The sequence below is a fragment of the Schistocerca gregaria genome, chromosome 5 (genome assembly GCF_023897955.1).
Source record: "Schistocerca gregaria isolate iqSchGreg1 chromosome 5, iqSchGreg1.2, whole genome shotgun sequence".
Lineage (NCBI taxonomy): Eukaryota > Metazoa > Arthropoda > Insecta > Orthoptera > Acrididae > Schistocerca > Schistocerca gregaria.
In genome coordinates this window covers 287,540,832-287,558,377 of record NC_064924.1, presented here as the reverse complement: position 1 = coordinate 287,558,377, position 17,546 = coordinate 287,540,832, and the positions used below count along the sequence as shown (strand labels likewise).

General features: G+C 38.7%; 1 protein-coding gene across 13 annotated transcripts in view; it reads right to left on the bottom strand.

Annotated features, from left to right (window-relative positions):
- Positions 1–576: 576 nt before the first annotated feature.
- The window catches only part of LOC126272639 (protein madd-4), a 1,706,630-nt gene continuing 1,689,660 nt past the window's right edge, over positions 577–17,546 (bottom strand). For 8 of the 13 annotated variants that reach the window (XM_049975622.1, XM_049975626.1, XM_049975621.1 and 5 more), the window contains one exon: positions 577–1,324. In XM_049975622.1, the coding sequence (XP_049831579.1) occupies positions 1,283–1,324 (42 nt within the window). In that variant the 3' untranslated portion in view covers positions 577–1,282. The remainder of the gene's footprint in view (positions 1,325–17,546) is intronic. The other 5 variants (XM_049975614.1, XM_049975615.1, XM_049975617.1 and 2 more) reach the window with 3 other exon arrangements.

Below are 17,546 nucleotides of genomic sequence, written 5' to 3'. Positions count from 1 at the left end.
TGAACAGTTGAATAAAGTTTGAGACTTGTTCCCATATGAAAGTGTAGCCTTTTGTGTGTGAGATGCCCTGGTTGTGGTATGCTCGATAACTGATCAGATAGCTTCTGATTCACAGCTAACTGACATGGGAGTCAATTAACAAGTAACATTTCATGATAGATTAGGAATCGAGATCAGGTGAACCTTAGCGTAGCTGACAAAAGAAATGTATCATGCAATATGTGATAAAATATGAAAATTGTTTTAAAAAAATTCATCACAGAAATGCATATAATGTTCATTTTGAAAAGTAGAGCACGTAGTTTTAATGTGTTACAAATTTTCATGCTAGCAATATTTACGTAACAAGAAAAGCATTTCACAGTAATAAACCTAGATTGTGCCAAACCAAAGTTCTCAGTGTTCCTTCCTTGACAGTAAAAGTCGAACCTATGTCAGAATTGCTAGGAATGAAGACACATGAGTGGAAAGTTGAAGCTCTGAGTTGTTTTCTTGAAGTATGCTTAGATGACTAAACTGAAAGGACATAGGTAGGGTTGTACTACAGCAAAATATCTATAAAAAAAATTCTATGAATTATGTCAAATGAATGTATTTCAATAAATACAATATTTACAAGTATACTACAACTTATGCTACATTATTTACAAATAACAAATGGAATGTGTGCTTGTAGGAATACTGGTAACAACACCATCGTACTTTATGTGTACTTAAATATCTCATTACAGCAAGACAACAACTTTTTAAAAAAATAAGTAATGTAGTAAGAGTATTAAACTAGCCCCAATCTTCACTAATAACAGGACCAAACATCTTGGAAAACTGAATTATAAATGTCTTAAAGTAAATAATCTCATAATTTTAGATAGAATTTGTAAGTATCCAATGGAAGTCTTTCTAGTTTGATAATGTGAACAAATATGAAAATGGCAGGACATAGTTATTTTTAATATTTTCAGTCTTCATGAAAATAGTACTCAAAGTTTTCACCCCCACTTAGGGTTTTGCGTGAAACATTTCACTCTGGTACTTAGTACCATGTCACCAAAAATATGTGAGGGTCAATAATATGTCATTTCTGACATATTAATATATAGATGTCTCTGAAACTCTTTTACTCTATTACCACACAGTGTCTTTAGTCCACACTGAGGCAATAATTCACACAATTCATCAACAAATGATGCTAGAGGTATACAGTCACCGAACTAGGTTTTTTTCCGACATGAGTGACAACACTGGTTCCAGTATTGGTGTATCCCACAAGCTTTCATTGTTTTCACGATTTGGCAGTACTTTGATTGATCTTTGCACCTCGACACTGAAAATAAACACAAACAAAATAATTTTCTTTTCATAACAGCTTCTTGGAAGAAAAGTATTTCTTTTTCAAAATGTTATTTAAAAACTTGAGAATATGGTATGGTTGATAGGATGGGAGAGGGAGAGCAAATAATACTAAGTGTGAACATTAGTTACTTCAAATTCTTTTACCTAGAATTCAGAAGCATTAGTACAATAAAGCAAACTTATCAGTGGCAAACAATTGACATATGTATGTCCCTCAGGGATGGTCAGGAAAAGTGAAAGTGGATACAAGTTATTGAAAAGTTATATTTTATCGTAGATAATCAGAGTCAACTGAAATATAAACAAAGACTAAAAATATGAAAATAATAGATATAAAATATGTATCATAGAGTACATTCACATTTTAGCACTTTAATTGGTATTCTAGACTATTGAGCCACAGTTACGTTTCCAAATAACAGTTCAGAGTATATATTTTTTGGATCAAGAATTTTACTGCTCTGGTGTTCCAAAAAACTTCCACTAAACAGTAAATACTGAATTATAATTTTTTTTGTTCTATCTGCAAAATGTCTGTGAACATTTTCTTTCATATAAATCTGTGTCACTCTTACATCAGAGGGACAGTATTAACAGATATTTGATAAGTCAAAGAACATGTTTTGACATATTTGTGATATGCAAGATGACAGTATATAATACAGAAATGTGCAACTACTTGCAAACTGGAGCACGACTGAGTGTGTACCTGAGGAGAAATAAGATACAAAATCTTGATCTGGAATAATCTTGTGCATGTAAACAGACACGGAACTGGATAAAGTTACTATTAAGGCTGGAGGCTGAGCTCATGACACTCAGCTGTTACTTCCATCTATTTACTTGCTACTTTTATTACAGTTCTTTTATGATTTGTAATAAATTTTCTTCCTTCCTTTCATGTATACCTCTCTCTCTTTCTGGATTTTTTTCAAATTTTCCTCTAAACAAAAAGATGTCTCAAGAGTCTTAAAGCTCACACTTCAATGTCCGTTTCAAGCCTGTCTGCCCTTCTACAGTTACTCCTGGGACAGAAGCTGGTATGCAGCCACGTATCTTCTACAGCCTATTAATTATAGCACAATTGACCACCCCAAGTCAAAAACATGCTTTGTTGATGCTCCAGGATTTTTGTTATTTTTAGTGTGAGAAACAGTGCTTATTTTTGGCACAGTAGTGTAGATTATGTTGTGAACTCAGTTAAATGTAAAATCTGTACACTTGATACATTATTTACACAGAAGTTTGCAAGATTTCTCCTTTGTGTGAAACTGCAGATAGGTTGGACTTCGAGTTTGTCATTTTGTAATTATATTTTACTGATTGTGTCAAGGCTTTTGTGTATTACCATATATTAAGTATTTTTGAACATTTGAAGTATTGTGCATTACATATTTTGCAATAATTCAGTGCTTGTGAGCTACACTTGCATATTCTGCAAGCTTTGGCAGCACTATCTTACCAAAAAATTGTTTACCCCTATTGCAGTGCATGTACCATTGTGACTGGTGCAGACTTTCCACTTTTCTTCGCTTCCTGACCTGTTTTTCTAGGTCAGTGTACGGAGTTTTATGACCTAGACGTTACCTTAACTCTTACAAAGTTGGCTGCTGTGGCATAGTATTGCATGTTCCCAGATATTATAACTGTCATATTGTGATCCAGTTCTTTTCCTCATTCAACAACAGTATATACTGTTCACATTTGTCATTGCCAATGCTTTAAATATTGCTACACGGATCTGAAAGAAGTTCAAAACATGAAGTTACTTTCACGTATCAGTAAATATTTTCCCATGTTCATAATACAAAGCACTTTCTTGGGTGTTATAAGCTCAAATCTTAAAGGGGAGCATGTAGTCCTTGATGTGTACAGATCTTTGAATTAAAATTGAATCAGGAAGGTTAATATAAATTATTTGTTTAGAATTCAGCTAAACATTGCACCAGTGACACTGCAGTGCCATTGCAAATGCTGTCATTGGGCATGGGATGAATTAGTAGCTGTTTGCAACCAGGTGGAAATTGCCCTGACTGCTGTCAAGTGACTGGAAGCTGCTGTGAACTGCTGTGTTGTGTGAGCTACAGAGACTAATGTACTAAAGGTAGCTTGAGTACTACCCTCTCCTATGGATACTGTCTCCTCTCTAGGAAATACAGAGCTTATCACTACTTGGCACCCTGACTGTGATTGGTGAGTCAGTTTTAGGTCTAGGAACTGTATACAGGAGAGACAGGGACCTGGGAAACTTAAGATACATCTGTCCATAACCAACCAGTCTGGAGTGCTGTCTCCCACTGAAAGTGAAACTGAGCCATTGCCATTTCTTCACCCATAGGAAAGCCTATCGTATCTCGTAAGAAGGTTAAACAAACACAAAAGAATACAGGTCTGTTAACCATCGGCATTCCAGACACAGAGAGTAATGATACACAATATGGAAAACAAAAGTGATAAGAAGGATCACCTCATGTGCTCGGTGTGTATGTCTAGGGAATTTTGCAGACGGGAGTGCACATTGGAACAAACAATGACTGTCACCAATGCTCTGAGTAATGGCTTGGTTCATTTCAGTAAATGGCAGAAAAGATGGAGAAGATTAACCTCACTCACAGATTTTCAATTGTGCTCACAATCTGCAACATTTGTCCCCATAACTGATTATGGTCCTCTGTTTCTCAGTTGAGTAGAAAGCCTGAATCAGAGAGTTTGAAGATTCTGAAAGAAGCTAGGCTGCAACTTCCTGAAGTTGCACCACAGTGTTGAGAACTGTATGGTTTCCCTAAACGGGGCAAATGTGCACTACATGTCAAGGTGACTGTCTGTGTGTGGAGTGCATACAAGTTTTTTTAATTAAAAAAAAGGTTAGATGGTTCTCCATCCAACACAGATAACTACAGCTATAGGAAACACTGAAATGTTTGTGAAAGACCCAAAGAAATCCTCCCAACAGATGGGCCAATTAAATTCCCAGTAATCAACCACTGAAGCATACACAACTAAGACTCAGAGTCTGAAACAGTCTTAAAATGCAGTGAAGCTGGGTATAGGAAGTTGACTAAAGTCTGAAATTGACAGCGGTGAGATTTTAGGCATAGTCTAGGTATATTGCAAAAGTATAAATTAATGGGAAATGAAGGTGGTGTATTTGATGGAGTCATAAGAAACTGAAACCTACAAAGCTTGAACTGAAGCTACATGCAAGACTGGGTAAGGCTCACTGTCAAGGGTGTGCATACTACAAACTCACAATTGGATCTGTCTATCGACCACCAGACTCACTCACAAGTGTAACTGAATACCTTAGTGAAAATCTCAGTACTTATGTTTCCCAAGCATACTTTTATCATCAGAGAGGACTTTAATTGTCCAGAAAACAACTGAAGTAACTACAGTATTATAGGTGTTAGGTAAGACAACATTCCCTGTGTCATACCTGAAACAGGAACTACAAAACATTAACAACTGAGCAGGAGTGTGTAGAAGAACTGTGGTTCAAGTTTGAATGACAAGAAATGTACGTAGTGGAATATTTCATCTGAATTGTACAGTCACCATCCATTAATCTGCAAGGAAACAGCAACTATTGCATATTAGCTGGCAAACAAATCATATAATTTGTAGATAGAGAGATGGTGTATGAAAGACTGCCCCAGTTCAATTCTTGTAACACTGCAACTGACATTAATATCAGTAGCATTTGATAAGAGCTAAAATTGTAGAAGTTGAACAAAGCTCCAGGGGCCATGAAATCACTATCAAATTCTATACAAAATTTGTGGCTGAGTTATTCACTCTCTCAGTCATAACATACATTACATCCATCAAATAAAATCTTTAACCAGTAGTTGAAAGGAAACACTTGTCACCCTTTTCTACCGGAGTTGTAGCAGAAGTTATCCACAAAACTATCTTCCAATCTCTGCTCAAACGCATTGAGGAATTTCATCTGCCACCTCCATACCAGCAACATAGAATCTATAAATATTATGTGAAATACATACTGGGCTGTTTTCATGTGAGAGGCTGAAAGTCATCAACCAAAATAACAAGAGGGATAAAATATTTCTAAGCATTGGACGCATTATCACACCAATGTTTACCAACAAAAGTGCGATCATGTCATGGTATCAAATAAAATTTGTCACTGGATTGGTGATTTCTGGTACAAAAGATGCTATATGTTATCTTGGAGAGTGTCATTGACAGAAGCAGGAGTAACTTCAAGTGTACCATGGGAGAATGTATTGAGACACTATTCATATTGTTTATTAATAACCTGGCAAACTGTATCAATGGTAATTGGCAGCTTTTTGCAGGTTATACAGCTATCTGTAATACAGTCCATCTGAAAAAAAACTGAGTAAATATTAAGGCAGATGGTGATAAGATTTTCAAGTGATGCAAAGACTGGTTGCTCACTTTAAATTTACAAAATGTAAAATTGTGCATTTTACATAATGCAGAAAACTAGTATTCCATGACTAACACCACCAAGGATGCACAGTTGGAATCAAACTCATACAAGCACCTGGTTATAACAGTCTGTATGGATTTGCAATGGAGATCACATAGGCTGAAACCTAGGTAAAGCAGGTACCAGGCTTTAGAGCATTGGTAGGATATTTGGAAAACATAGTAAATTTGCAAAGAAGACTGCTTACAAAACCATGTGCAACTTAAAATATGGCTCAAGTCGGTAGTATTCATTTCAAATAAGACAAAAAGGAGATATTAAAGGGCAGCACAAAAGGCCATAGGTTTGTCTACCCCTTGCACAGCATCATGGAAATGCTGAAACCCTAAGTGACTGAAACTTCAATAGTGAAAGAACCAGAATTAGGCAAAGAATCAAGTAATATACATTGCCCCCCTGCATATCACTCCCACAGTGACCACAAAGAAAAGACTAGGCTAATTACAGTGTGCATACACAGCCATTCAAGCAGTAACTCTTCCAGCACTTCATATGTGAATGAAAAAGGGAGAAAGCGTAATGTGTGGCACAGGATCTAGCAACAAAACTTACTGTGAACAGTCAATTGCCACTATATAGCATAAATTTCATACACACTTAAATATTCCCACCCAAAGTCTTAGTCTTGACTGTAAATTAATTATTTCATGGTTGGACACATGGAGGGCTACTATAAAGGTGTGAAGGAGCATAAGAGGGTTACCACAGACCAGAAAACAATCACAAATGGTCACAGCTGTAAGACTGTTTATTCTTTGATATTCTCAGTGTCAGCATGCAAGCATGCTGTAACTCTTCTGCTTTCTGAGTGTTCTGTGAAGTGAAATCTTCATGATGACCTCCATTTCCATCCATAAAAGTTGACTGTGGTGCAAAAGTCTATGAATGCAATTTTGTTGCTCTGAGAAATACATGGGAAGAGCTGCTTGAAATTTGCTTAATGACTGGTTGGTGTTCTTTACTGATGAAGCACACTTTAATCTGCCAGTATACACAAATAAATAAAAAATGTGCTACTGGTGTGTTAGCAATCCTAGAGAACTTGGTTAGAGGCTGTTTCATTCATAATGTATGTCTGCTTGGTCTTGTAGAGATAGTTTGTTCTTTACCATTTTACAGAAAATAAGTATACAGTAGCTGAATTCTCTTATCCAGTGTAGCGTCTTGTGAATTTATTTATGAGAAGGCTATGTATAAACTCCATTGTTTACATGGATCATTGCACATTCAACATTATGTTCAATAGAGTCAACCAGAACTTCAGAATCTTAATTTCTCTCTATATATACAAGACTCATCATCACCCAGCCCACACAACTAAAGACAGAAATTTGAAATTTGGAGACTTACACTAAGCATCATTTAAGAAGGGATTTCTTGAAATTCCACCCCTAATGGCGTGAACCTACCCCCATGAAACATGGACCTTGCTGTTGGTGGGGAGGCTTGCGTGCCTCAGCAATACAGATGGCCGTACCGTAGGTCCAACCACAATGGAGGGGTATCTGTTGAGAGGCCAGACAAACGTGTGGTTCCTGAAGAGGGGCAGCAGCCTTTTCAGTAGTTGCATGGGCAACAGTCTCGATGATTGACTGATCTGGCCTTGTAACACTAACCAAAACAGCCTTGCTGTGCTGGTACTGTGAAAGGCTGAAAGCAAGGGGAAACTACAGCCGTAATTTTTCCAAAGGGCATGCAGCTTTACTGTATGATTAAATGATGATGGCGTCCTACTGGGTAAAATATTCCGGAGGTAAAATAGTCCCCCATTAGGATCACTGGGCAGGGACTACTCAAGAGGACGCCGTTATCAGGAGAAAGAAAACTGGCGTTCTACGGATCGGAGCGTGGAATGTCAGATCCCTTAATCGGGAAGGTAGGTTAGAAACTTTAAAAAGGGAAATGGATAGGTTAAAGTTAGATATAGTGGGAATTAGTGAAGTTCGGTGGCAGGAGGAACAAGACTTTTGGTCAGGCGAATACAGGGTTATAAATACAAAATCAAATAGGGGTAATGCAGGAGTAGGTTTAATAATGAATAAAAAGAATAGGAATGTGTGTAAGCTACTACCAACAGCATAATGAACGCATTATTGTAGCCAAGATAGACACGAAGCCCGTGCCTACTACAGTAGTACAAGTTTATATGCCAACTAGCTCTGCAGATGACGAAGAAATTGATGAAATGTATGATGAGATAAAAGAAATTATTCAGGTAGTGAAGGGAGACGAAAATTTAATAGTCATGGGTGACTGGAATTCGAGAGTAGGAAAAGGGAGAGAAGGAAACATAGTGGGTAAATATGGATTGGGAGAGAGAAGTGAAAGAGGAAGCCGTCTCGTAGAATTTTGCACAGAGCATAGCTTAATCATAGCTAACACTTGGTTCAAGAACCATAAAAGAAGGTTATATACATGGAAGAATCCTGGAGATACTAAAAGGTATCAGATAGATTATATAATGGTAAGACAGAGATTTAGGAACCAGGTTTTAAATTGTAAGACATTTCCAGGAGCAGATGTGGACTCTGACCACAATCTATTGGTTATGAACTGTAGATTAAAACTAAAGAAACTGCAAAAACGTGGGAATTTGAGGAGATGGGACCTGCATAAACTGAAAGAACCAGAGGTTGTACAGAGTTTCAGGGAGAGCATAAGGGAACAATTGACAGGAATTGGGGAAAGAAATACAGTAGAAGAAGAATGGGTAGCTCTGAGGGATGAAGTAGTGAAGGCAGCAGAGGATCAAGTAGGTAAAAAGACGAGGGATAGTAGAAATCCTTGGGTAACAGAAGAAATATTGAATTTAATTGATGAAAGGAGAAAACATAAAAACACAGTAAATGAAGCAGGTAAAAGGGAATACAAACGTTTCAAAAATGAGGTTGACAGGAAGTGCAAAATGGCTAAGCAGGGATGGCTAGAAGACAAATGTAAGGATGTAGAGGCTTATCTCACTAGGGATAAGATAGATACTGCCTACAGGAAAATTAAAGAGACCTTTGGAGAAAAGAGAGCCACTTGTATGAATATCAAGAGCTCAGATGGAAACCCAGTTCTAAGCAAAGACGGGAAGGTGGAAGGAGTATATAGAGGGTCTATACAAGGGCGGTGTACTTGAAGACACTATTATGGAAATGGAAGAGGATGTAGATGAAGATGAAATGGGAGATACGATATTGCGTGAAGAGTTTGACAGAGCACTGAAAGACCTGAGTCGAAACAAGGCCCCTGGAGTAGACAACATTCCATTGGAACTACTGACGCCCTTTGAAGAGCCAGTCCTGACAAAACTCTACCATCTGGTGAGCAAAATGTATGAGACAGGTGAAATACCCTTAGACTTCAAGAAGAATATAATAATTTCAATCCCAAAGAAAGAAGGTGTTGACAGATGTGAAAATTACCGAACTATCAGTTTAATAAGTCACAGCTGCAAAATAGTAACGCGAATTCTTTACAGACGAATGGAAAAACTAGTAGAAGCCATAAGGCAATACTGACTCTAAGACTTATCTTAGAAAATAGATTAAGAAAAGGCAAACCTACATTTCTAGCATTTGTAGAGTTAGAGACAGCTTTTGACAATGTTGACTGGAATACTCTCTTACGAATTCTAAAGGTGGCAGGGGTAAAATACAGGGAGCGAAAGGCTATTTTCAATTTGTACAGAAACCAGATGGCAGTTATAAGAGTCAAGGGACATGAAAGGGAAGCAGTTGTTGAGAAGGGAGTGAGACAGGGTTGTAGCCTACCCCCGATGTTATTCAATTTGTATATTGAGCAAGCAGTAAAGGAAACAAAAGAAAAATTCGGAGTAGGTATTAAAATCCATGGAGAAAAAATAAAAACTTTGAGGTTCGCTGATGACATTGTAATTCTGTCAGAGACAGCAAAGGACTTGGAAGAGCAGTTGAATGGAATGGATAGCGTCTTGAAAGGAGGGTATAAGATGAACATCAACAAAAGCAAAACGAGGATAATGGAACGTAGTCGAATTAAGTCGGGTGATGCTGAGGGAATTAGATTAGGAAATGAGACACTCAAAGTAGTAAAGGAGTTTTGCTATTTGGGGAGCAAAATAACTGATGATGGTCGAAGTAGAGAGGATATAAAATGTAGACTGGCAATGGCAAGGAAAGCGTTTCTGAAGAAGAGAAATTTGTTAACATTGAGTATAGATTTAAGTATCAGGAAGTCGTTTCTGAAAATATTTGTATGGAGTGTAACAATGTATGGAAGTGAAACGTGGACGATAAATAGTTTAGACAAGAAGAGAATAGAAGCTTTCCTAATGTGGTGCTACAGAAGAATTCTGAAGATTAGATGGGTAGATCACATAACTAATGAGGAGGTATTGAATAGAATTGGGGAGAAGAGGAGTTTGTGGAAAAACTTGCCAAGAAGAAGGGACCGGTAGGTAGGACATGTTCTGAGGCATCAAGAGATCACCAATTTAGCATTGGAGGGCAGTGTGGAGGGTAAAAATCGTAGAGGGAGACCAAGAGATTAATACACTAAGCAGATTCAGAAGGATGTAGGTTGCAGTAAGTACTGGGAGATGAAGAAGCTTGCACAAGGTAGAGTAACATGGAGAGCTGCATCAAACCAGTCTCAGGACTGAACACAACAACAAAAACAACAAGGGCATGAAATAGGGGATGAAAGGTATTTTGAAAGTATTACACTATTAAGGAAATTTTGACATGAAAACCACAAAAATAGGTAATTGGTTTTACACTGTTTGCGTAGTGTGTGGACTTACTCATGAGCAAGGGGTGTAACGATGTAAAACTTTGATTGAAAAAAAAAAAAAAATTAAGCAGACCATACACTCTACATAAGCAAAGCACACATACACTAAAAAAATATATAAAAATAGGCTCACCACAAAGGAATTATCCAAATGGGAATTAGTGTACATCTTCAGATAAAAACGTGATTACAGTTTCAGAAAAACTGGACGATTTATTCAAGAGAAAGAGCTCCACAAGTCAATAATGCATTGGTCCACCTCTGGCTCTTATGTTAGCTGTTAGTCAGCTTGCTATTGATTGATAAGAGTTGTTTCATTTCCTCATGAGGGATATCATGCCAAATTCTGCCCAACTGGTACATACATTCTCAATTGGGGTGAGATCTGGCAATCTTGCTGGCCAAGGTAAGTATTGGCAAGCACAAAGATAAGCAGTAAAAAGTCTCACCATATGCAGGCTGAATTTTCTTGATGAAATGTAAGCCCAGGATGGCTTGCCATAAGGGAAACAAAACAGGGCATGGAATATCATCATTGTACTGCTGCAGTGAAAAGGTACTGTGGTTGGAAACCAAAGGGATTCTGCTATAAAATTAAGTGGCATCCTGAATCATTACTCCTGGCTGTCAGGCTGTATGGCTGGTGACAGTCAGATTGTTATCCGACCACTGTCCGATGCATCTCCAGATACATCTTTGCTGTTCATCAGAGCTCAGTTCAAAGTGGGACTCATCACTGAAGACAATTATACTCTAGTTACTGAGAGTCCAGGCCCCGATGACCAGTGAATATGTGTCCCACTTGGATATATCCTTCATGGTGCATTATTTTTCTTGTTTGTTTGTTTGTTTGTTTGTGTGTGTGTGTGTGGGGGGGGGGGGGGTTGTTTGAGTGTGTAAAAAACAGGTGTCTCCTAAGACTCATCAGGCACACTCTATTTGATGTTTTGGCAGATATTTGCACTGTCCTTTTAGCTATATATAGCTGGACTCAGCCCAAATAAATATTGCTCATCACATCTTACATGCAAGGGCCACAATCATGCCAAAGAATCGATCTGTTTCATGTTACAAATTATTTATAAAGTGGAATTACACATGCCCATTCAATAGAGCATCCGCAAATTAGTCTAGTGTGTTATCCGATGTAACAGTATGTATTAACAGGGACCGTAAAACGCCAGAATAAACAGTCCTCCAGCAGCGACTCATGTGCAACCCTGCACTGTACTGTCTGGTACTGCCTTGTAGCAGTGCTTTTCAGTCACTTCTGGAGTATTCATTATTCTTTACGTTTCACTGTCCATGTTAATACATATTAATAAAACAAATTTAACACTAGGCTAATTTGGGACTGCTCCATTGCATGGACAAATAAAATTCTGCTTTAAAAATAATTTTGCTTGTAATGGTAACAAACTGATGCTTTCCACTGATACTGAGCGTTGTATGAAACATGTGGTGAGCTATTTGTTTTTGACCAACTCCATCTACATACTGCAGAAATGAAACTGCAAATATCTGCCAAAAACCAAGGGAAAATGCACCTGAAATCTCTTAGGAGAGGCACCCTGTATATATTTTTGTTGAGCTTCAAATCAGCAGTTTTTGTTACCTCACACTATGCAATGTTAAGTAACCTCTGTCATGCAATTCATACCAATTTCCAGAGTATGTGTATAATGTGGATGTAGATATCAAGGGATAAGCTGCCAGAGAAAAGAAGGTGTAACAGACTACTTTCATGTGGCACAGGAGCAAAAAATTCATCTGTCACATGAAATGACACTGTTCAATACTCTGGTTTCTTTGCATTATTTTGTTGTGTTATTGACATTCCACCCTTATTCACCTGCATTTATATTTTTGCATTCTCTTACTTCAATTCTATGACATCTGTTTTTATGCAAATTTTATTTTATTGTTAATAAAATGGCTGGTTCCTGGTTCCTGGTGTGGGTTCCTGTAGTCATGTCCTAGTTAGTGGTTCCTGGAGTGGGTTCCTGTAGTCATGTCCTAGTTCATGAACCACGGGCAACGTATGAGTGGCCAAGTAAGTGGTCCCGACAGATGGGATACTAGTTACGTTGGAATAAGGCTGGGCATCTCGGACATATTCTGAGTCGTGGTCACCTTTGTGCTCATACGGCAAAGACTGCCAAATCCACCAGTTAGTCCCTCAACCGTTAGGGGTAAAACTCAATGGGACTCGGGGCAAATAAGGCTAGCAACTTGCTTCCCCGATACTTTAAATATGATGCTGGCAACAATCATAGCAAAATGCCTCGGATCTTTGGAGGTGATGGAGTCCCACCTCTAACTAACAAACCAGGGACTCCTAAGATACGACTTGGCAAACAAATGGTAATGAGATGGGGAGCTATTAATATCAATGGGGGCTACTCTGCGAAGAAGGTAGAGCTGGCAGAGGCTGCAAGTAAGATGGGGCTGGATGTTTTGGCTGTTAGTGACATTCGGGTAAGGGGTGAGAAAGAAGAGGAAGTGGGAGAATACAAGGTCTACCTGTCAGGAGTCAAAGCAGGAATAGCACAATGGGGTGTAGGGCTTTACATCAGGAAAGAAATGGAACCCAGCGTAGTTGCAGTAAGGTATGTAAACAAACGACTGATGTGGATAGATTTGACAGTGTCTAGCAAGAAAATTAGGATTGTGTCAGTATATTCGCATTGTGAAGGGACAGATCAAGATAAGATGGATAGTTTTTATGAGGCACTCAGTGATGTAGTTGTTAGAGTAAAGGACAAGGACAGTGTTCTGCTCATGGGTGATTTTAATGCCAGGATTGGAAATCGAACAGAAGGGTATGAAAAGGTTATGGGTAAATTTGGAGAGGATATGGAGCCCAATAGGAACAGGAAACAACTCTTGGATTTCTGTGCCAGTATGGGCTTAGTAATCAGAAACTCCTTTTTTAAACATAAGAACATTCACCGGTATACTTGGGAAGGCAGGAGAATCAGATCTGTCATTGACTATATAATAACAGATCAGGAATTCAGGAAGGCTGTGAGGGACACACGTGTATTCAGGGGATTCTTTGATGACACTGATCATTATTTAATCTGCAGTGAAATTGGGATTGTGAGGCCGAAAGTGCAGGAGGTCAGGTCCATATGTAGGAGGATAAGAGTGGAGAAACTTCAGGATAAGTAAATCAGGCACAAGTACATAACAGCGATCTCAGAAAGGTGCCAGTTAGTTGAATGTAGTCAATTACAGTCATTGGAAAAGGAATGGACAAGGTACAGAGAACAGTAGTGCGTAAAAGTAGGATGAAGCAAACGGCTTGGTGCAATGACACAGTCAAGGCAGCCTGTAAAAGGAAAAAGAAGGCGTATCAAAAAAGGGTACATACTAGAACTCAGGTAGACAGAGAAAGCTATGTTGAAGAAAGAAACAAAGCCAAACAGATAATTGCAGCATCCAAGAAGAAATCTTGGGAAGACTTTGGAAACAGGTTGGAGACTATGGGTCAAGCTGCTGGAAAACCGTTCTGGAGTGTATTTAGCAGTCTTCGAAAGGGAGGTAAGAAGGAAATGACAAGTATTTTGGACAGGTCAGGAAAACTGCTGGTGAATCCTGTGGATGCGTTGGGCAGATGGAGGGAATATTTTGAAGAGTTGCTCAATGTAGGTGAAAATATGATCAGCAATGTTTCTGATTTCGAGGTAGAATGGGATAGGAATGATGATGGAAATAGGATCACATTTGAGGAAGTGGAGAAAATGGTCAATAGATTGCAGTGCAATAAAGCAGCTGGGGTGGATGAAATTAAGTCGGAACTCATCAAATACAGTGGAACGTCAGGTCTTAAATGGCTACACAGGATAATTGAAATGGCCTGGGAGTCGAGACAGGTTCCATCAGACTGGACAAAAGCAGCAATCGCACCAATCTTTAAACATGGAAACAGAAATGATTGTAACAACTACAGAGGTATCTCTTTAATCAGCGTTGTGGGTAAAATCTTCTCAGGTATTGTTGAAAGGAAAGTGCGAGTATTAGTTGAGGACCAATTGGATGAAAATCAGTGTGGGTTTAGGCCTCTTAGAGGTTGTCAGGACCAGATCTTTAGCTTACAGCAAATAATGGAGAAGTGTTATGAGTGGAACAGGGAACTGTATCTATGCTTTATAGATCTAGAAAAGGCATATGACCAGGTTCCTAGGAGGAAGTTATTGTCTGTTCTACGAGATTATGGAATAGGAGGCAAACTTTTGCAAGCAATTAAAGGTCTTTACATGGATAGTCAGGCAGCAGTTAGAGTTGACGGTAAATTGAGTTCATGGTTCAGAGTAGTTTCAGGGGTAAGACAAGGCTGCAACCTGTCTCCACTGTTGTTCATATTATTTATGGATCATATGTTGAAAAAAAAAAGTGTAGGAAAAGGGAGAGAAGGAAACATAGTAGGTGAATATGGATTGGGGCTAAGAAATGAAAGAGGAAGCCGCCTAGTAGAATTTTGCACAGAGCACAACTTAATCATAGCTAACACTTGGTTTAAGAATCACGAAAGAAGGTTGTATACGTGGAAGAACCCTGGAGATACTAAAAGGTATCAGATAGATTATATAATGGTAAGACAGAGATTTAGGAGCCAGGTTTTAAGTTGTAAGACATTTCCAGGGGCAGATGTGGACTCTGACCACAATCTATTGGTTATGACCTGTAGATTAAAACTGAAGAAACTGCAAAAATGTGGGAAATTAAGGAGATGGGACCTGGATAAACTGAAAGAACCAGAGGTTGTACAGAGTTTCAGAGAGAGCATAAGGGAACAATTGACAGGAATAGGGGAAAGAAATACAGTAGAAGAAGAATGGGTAGCTCTGAGGGATGTAGTAGTGAAGGCAGCAGAGGATAAAGTAGGTACAAAGACGAGGGCTGCTAGAAATCCTTGGGTAACAGAAGAAATATTGAATTTAATTGATGAAAGGAGAAAATATAAAAATGCAGTAAATGAAGCAGGCAAAAAGGAATACAAACGTCTCAAAAATGAGATCGACAGGAAGTGCAAAATGGCTAAACAGGGATGGCTAGAGGACAAATGTAAGGATGTAGAAGCTTATCTCACTAGGGGTAAGATAGATATTGCCTACAGGAAAATTAAAGAGACCTTTGGAGAGAAGAGAACCACGTGTATGAATATCAAGAGCTCAAATGGAAACCCAGTTCTAAGCAAAGAAGGGAAAGCAGAAAGGTGGAAGGAGTATATAGAAGGTTTATACAAGAGCGATGTACTTGAGGACAATATTATGGAAATAGAAGAGGATGTAGATGAAGACGAAATGGGAGATACGATACTGCGTGAAGAGTTTGACAGAGCACTGAAAGACCTGAGTCGAAACAAGGCCCCCGGAGTAGACAACATTCCATTAGAACTACTGACGGCCTTGGGAGAGCCAGTAATGACAAAACTCTACCAGCTGGTGAGCAAGATGTATGAGACAGGCGAAATACCCTCAGACTTCAAGAAGAATATAATAATTCCAATCCCAAAGAAAGCAGGTGCTGACAGATGTGAAAATTACCGAACTATCAGTTTAATAAGCCACGGCTGCAAAATACTAACGCGAATTCTTTACAGACGAATGGAAAAACTGATAGATGCAGACCTCGGGGAAGATCAGTTTGGATTCCGTAGAAATGTTGGAACACGTGAGGCAATACTGACCTTACGACTTATCTTAGAAGAAAGATTAAGAAAAGGCAAACCTACGTTTCTAGCATTTGTAGACTTAGAGAAAGCTTTTGACAATGTTGACTGGAATACTCTTTTTCAAATTCTAAAGGTGGCAGGGGTAAAATACAGGGAGCGAAAGGCTATTTATAATTTGTACAGAAACCAGATGGCAGTAATAAGAGTCGAGGGGCATGAAAGGGAAGCAGTGGTTGGGAAAGGAGTGAGACAGGGTTGTAGCCTCTCCCCGATGTTATTCAATCTGTATATTGAGCAAGCAGTAAAGGAAACAAAAGAAAAATTTGGAGTAGGTATTAAAATTCATGGAGACGAAGTAAAAACTTTGAGGTTCGCCGATGACATTGTAATTCTGTCAGAGACGGCAAAGGACTTGGAAGAGCAGTTGAACGGAATGGACAGTGTCTTGAAAGGAGGATATAAGATGAACATTAACAAAAGCAAAACGAGGATAATGGAATGTAGTCAAATAAAATCGGGTGATGCTGAGGGAATTAGATTAGGAAATGAGACACTTAAAGTAGTAAAGGTGTTTTGCTATTTAGGAAGTAAAATAACTGACGATGGTCGAAGTAGAGAGGATATAAAATGTAGACTGGCAATGGCAAGGAAAGCGTTTCTGAAGAAGAGAAATTTGTTAACATCGAATATAGATTTATGTATCAGGAAGTCGTTTCTGAAAGTATTTGTTTGGAGTGTAGCCATGTATGGAAGTGAAACATGGACGATAACTAGTTTGGACAAGAAGAGAATAGAAGCTTTCGAAATGTGGTGCTACAGAAGAATACTGAAGATAAGGTGGATAGATCACGTAACTAATGAGGAGGTATTGAATAGGATTGGGGAGAAGAGAAGTTTGTGGCACAACTTGACTAGAAGAAGGGATCGGTTGGTAGGACATGCTTTGAGGCATCAAGGGATCACAAATTTAGCATTGGAGGGCAGCGTGGAGGGTAAAAATCGTAGAGGGAGACCGAGAGATGAGTACACCAAGCAGATTCAGAAGGATGTAGGTTGCAGTAGGTACTGGGAGATGAAGCAGCTTGCACAGGATAGAGTAGCATGGAGAGCTGCATCAAACCAGTCTCAGGACTGAAGACAACAACAACAACATGTTGAAAACAATAGACTGGCTGGGTAAGATCAAGATATGTGAACACAAAATAAGCAGTCTTGCAAATGCGGATGACTTAGTTGTGATGGCAGATTCGATTGAAAGTTTGCAAAGTAATATTTCAG